The sequence below is a fragment of the Neoarius graeffei genome, chromosome 23 (assembly GCF_027579695.1).
Source record: "Neoarius graeffei isolate fNeoGra1 chromosome 23, fNeoGra1.pri, whole genome shotgun sequence".
Taxonomy (NCBI): Eukaryota; Metazoa; Chordata; class Actinopteri; order Siluriformes; family Ariidae; genus Neoarius; species Neoarius graeffei.
In genome coordinates, this window is record NC_083591.1 from 52,019,694 (window position 1) to 52,024,582 (window position 4,889).

The 4,889-nt window shown below is 36.9% G+C and overlaps 1 protein-coding gene across 1 annotated transcript; it reads right to left on the bottom strand.

Annotated features, from left to right (window-relative positions):
* Positions 1-2,966: 2,966 nt before the first annotated feature.
* Positions 2,967-3,920, bottom strand: neurod6b (neuronal differentiation 6b). The gene has a single exon (XM_060905464.1). The coding sequence runs from the start codon at positions 3,918-3,920 to the stop codon at positions 2,967-2,969; it is 954 nt and encodes a 317-aa protein (XP_060761447.1).
* Positions 3,921-4,889: the final 969 nt, after the last annotated feature.

Here is a 4,889-nt window from a genome sequence, read left to right on the forward strand (position 1 = left end):
TCCTTATGAGCTCTCATTAAAACTTGAAAGTTGAACTTTTAGTGCACTCGACTGATCTAACATCAGGTGCTCAAAGGTAGAGTCCAGTCTGCAGATATAGTAGCATGTCTTCCTGCTTTAACACAAGCATTTTGGGATGTTAAAATGACAAGAGCATTAAAACATCGTGTCGTGTCAAGCTGGAGAATTCAAGAAGGCAAGATAATGTGCTAGTTGCATTGCAGAATAGCAGAAGTTCTGTCGCTTTTCAGCATGTGCACAGCATTTGGTTTTGTAGTCGTAATAGTTTCGGTTTTCCACACATTGGCTGATTTATTCCACTTCAAGTTTTCAGGCAGAAAATTCCTGAAACCTAAAATAGTACTCTACACAGATACTTGGCTATCTATGAGCATATGGTTAAAGACAGGCGTCATAACACAGACTGGTGATTTAGACCTAAATATGGGATTTAAAAAAAAATGATTACTATTATTATTTATCCTTTCTGTCATTCACACCAGCATCAAATATTTCCAGAAAAGCCACATGAAGATATGATTATATGATTTGTGACATTTACACTAAATAGGTTTTATTAACCTATTTTTCACTATAGTGAAACATTTTATTTTATTTCATTTGGTTTTTACATGTGATTTCACATGTGATTGGTTTGTCACGTTTAAAGACATAACATGTTGAAATGCATCTTTACATCCCATACGACTCATATAATCCCACATGAAATGTGTGTGATTTCACCATTCACACCATGAAATAAAAGACTGAAATAAAAGAGGTGGTGTTTAGAATGATGAAGGGATATGACTGAACTGGTTTAATGACTCTTCTACACCCCCCCCCTTTTTTTCTTTCTTTTTGTTGATATGAAGGGGGGGTCAAAATGATCAGAGAAAATGAGAACATTTGATAAAACATTTTCCAGAAGATTCATTCATTCATTTATTTTCAGGTTTATATGACCCTTGAAATATAAGGAGATTTCTTTAAAAGCACGAAGAATTAGGTCGTAAATACAAGGTGCAACCGTAAGCCACGCCCCTTTCCTTCATTATTATTATTATTATTATTATTATTATTATTATTATTATTATTATTATTAACCATCTTTCCTGACTTGTAAACTTGCTGAATTCCTTGCAGGCTGTTTAGATAAGATTAGATCAGATCAGATTAGATAAATTAAGATTGTTTGAAAAAAAAATATATAGGCTACATATCTTGCAAATGCTGTTAATTATGTAAACCATATCTGGCCTGGAAAGGTCTGGATAATGATCTTATACTCAATTATTTATATCCTGGAGGTGTTTCTTGGAGAAGGGCAAACTCTGATCTTTCTGCTGTGTCAATCTCAAATGCGATTCAACTGTACAACAAGAAGAAAGAAAGAAAGAAAGAAAGCAATAAGATATGATAAGCTAAGATGATGAAGATGGGTTTGCTTGTGGCTGGATGTTAAACACCAAACTAAAAAAAGGGGGGGGGGGGGGGGGGGGGGGTTGTTAAAATGTATTTATTAATTTATGTATTCCTCAGAGATTATTCATGTTTTGTCAGTTGAATACTAACATTTCACTTACACTGTATAGGTTAAATGTCATATACTTGAGGCTATATTTAAAATATTCTTAATAAACATACTATTAATCCTATGCACACATTCCTATATGAACGTGTATTAATAATAATCCTTTATAGAAAAAAGTCGCAATGTTTGTTTGTTCCCCCCCCCCAATATCTACTAAATAGTCTACTAAAGTCTCAGAAAGCTACAAAAATGTAGATTAGTATTTGAAATGTATTAGTGTAGTCTGCTTTTTATTATTATTATTATTATTATTATTATTATTATTATTATTATGAAAATGTATCAGATTTTGCTCAGATCAAAGCAGAAACACTTATGCGGCTATTGTAAATAAATAAATAAATAGATCCAGTAGAGCTTCATAAATTATCGCAATACATTCCAGATTTATTCTGATGCTGATTTTAAATACATTATTTTTCCTTCATGGTTAGAATGTTACATATGGATTATAATTCCTGTCCTTTATTTATTCAGACTGACACAGTCATATTTACAGACCGCATGAAGCAGAAATGTGTGCTTTGTAGATTTAAAAAAAAAGGTGTCATTTAAAGTGTAAAGCTTGGAGATTTATTTACACTGCTCAGCTACAAGAACAACATTTAACACAGTGAATACACACATTGCGTTTCTGAAACACCGGATTACATTTCATTTATAAATACCATTCCTTTATTCTTATTATTTGCATAGTTCTTCTTCTTCTACTTCTTCTTCTTAATTCCCTTTATTGCTCATGTGCATTTTGTTGTGGATAAGTTCATTCGAACAGACTTGGGCATTTATTTATTTATTTATTTATTTATTTATTTTCAACGAGATAAAAAATAATAACTTGAAAATAATCGTTTTTCATGAGTTATTCTGGGCTGATTAATAATTTCGATGCACGCCTTGTACAGCATGTAAAGTTCCTTAATGAATAGACAACAACAAGAAGAAAAATAAGCAGGAGTATTAATAGTGTTAGGGTACGAATAATAATAATAATAATAATAATAATAATAATAATAATAATAGGAGAATATTTCTTAGGCAGCACTCATTTAAAAAAGGGGGGAAAGCCTTGATGAAATTTGCAATAGAATTATTGACAAAAGTCATAAATTGTAGCCTAAATAGTAAAACATAATAAAAAAGGTGTAAATAAAGAAAGATAAATTTAAAAAAATAAATGCGAGACATTTAACAATATGACATTTATTCGAGTGCAATAAATAAGGTACACTGAGGTAAACAGTAAACTATGCAGTAAAATCAATCAGGCAATAAATAAATAAATAATAATAAATAATAAATATATTAAGACACATTATAAGGGAAATGAACTAGTTTCCGTGTCGCGGTTCACTGCTTTGATGTTTGCGGTTTAATTATGGTACACTGCGTTTAATTGTTCCTGGGTTTGGAAGGGCTGATTGCGCATGCGCACCTCGTTTGGAAACTGGCTGTCAGGGGACACGGTGTAGGAGGAAGGCCGGCTGATGGAAGCGCGCGCTGGGGCCCCGCAGCATGTCGCCCCGTACCGGCAGCTCGCGACGCACTCTGTTTGCTCGTCGGGTTTCTGGAACGAGAACACGCCGTTGTAGTTGATGGGCGGGCTGAGCTGGCTGTCCGGAGACGCGCTGTTGTAATAGGAGTCATACATGTTGCAGTAGGAGAAAGGCCGGAAGTGCTTGGAGGCGTCTGCACGACTCGTTTCTGCACTTGCATACGCGTAGGGGGCATCACAGGGAGGCGAGACGTCACCGGGACTGGCGAGGAAACGTCCCGCGTTGAGCTGCAGGCACCCCGCGACCAAGTTGGTGGTGGGTTGAGACAGACCTTTGCACAGGGTTCGTGCAAACGCCACAAGGTCGGGCCTTGTACCAGCACTGAGCGTCTCCGACAAGGCCCGGATGTAGTTCTTGGCCAGGCGCAGAGTTTCTATCTTGGACAGCTTCTGAGCACTCGAGTAGCACGGCACGACCTTGCGCAAGCTCTCCAGCGCACTGTTCAGACCGTGCATTCGACTGCGCTCACGTGCATTCGCCTCCTGGCGACGCAACCGGGCCCTGTCCGAGCACGTCGCGCCTGATTGGCGTCTTCTCGGAGTGCGTCTTTTGCTTAAACCGTTCTCGTCCTGCTCTTCATCTTGGTCTTCGTCTCTCTCTTCTTCGTCCCTGTCTGAGCGTTCGTCACGAAGATCTAAATTCTCAAACCGTTGTCTGCGATGATCTTGTTGCTCATGTCTCAGGCTGTCATGGATGTTCGAACGTGGAAAGCTTGCTCCGAACTGAGGCTCACGCATCGCGTCTGGCTCGTCTGGTGGCGCGGTCAACATTGTCCCTGCAGACAAGGACACAATTAATGGAAAACACTGTCAGTGTGAAGGGACAATATTTGTTCCCTAGTGCCTTCTTGGGACTCCTGTGTACCAGGAATCCTTGGAAAGCCATACCGGCTTTATGGCACCTCTCCAACCAGGGGCTTGTTTGTTAAAATTAAGCACAGAGTGTTCAGAAATCAAATTTCTACAAAAAGATCATCACAATTTGGTTTTTTTCTTTCAGATATTTTGCAATTTTGAAATGAAGGCCTCATTACAACCTCAGTTTAGTCAGGATTAACCTTTCAGAAGTCCAGAAGGACCAAAATACTAAGAACGATTATAATACTGAGTTAATTCGGTACATTTTCAGAAAAAAATACAGCGCACAGTATAATGTAAGAAGTTAAAAATAAGGGTGGCATTTTACTAAAAGTACCACTTTTTTAAAAATTTATTTATTTATTTACTAAAAGTAATATGAAGAAATGTTTGGTTCCCTAAGGAACCTTTTGATGATGGTTTTCAAGCACATAATAATTCCCACTCCAAATAACCGTACACACGGTGTACAAGTTTGTGGTTCAAAATGAAAGTGGCACTAAATATGAGCATTTTTATTTTTAATTTTAATGATTGTCTCTTCAGAGCAACACTTTTTGTACTTGTGTATCTTGCACAGAGCAAATTGAATTCGGTTTAGCCTTAAAACTCATTTCCTGGAGTTCCTTTTATATCATTTGTGCCATCAGGAATTAAAATACATCATTACAGTACCTTAGTACCTTACATTTCTTCTGACGGTATAAGAGTTAGATCAGCACCGGGAATTCAGATTCATCCTGAATAGGAACCTAAGGTCATGTCCTTATCCGTATCTGATATTGCATCTACATTAGACAGCAAAATCCGTAGTGCTGAATTTGCATATACAACAAAAAGATATTGATGCATTACGATAATTAGATAAATCTTTTTAAATTT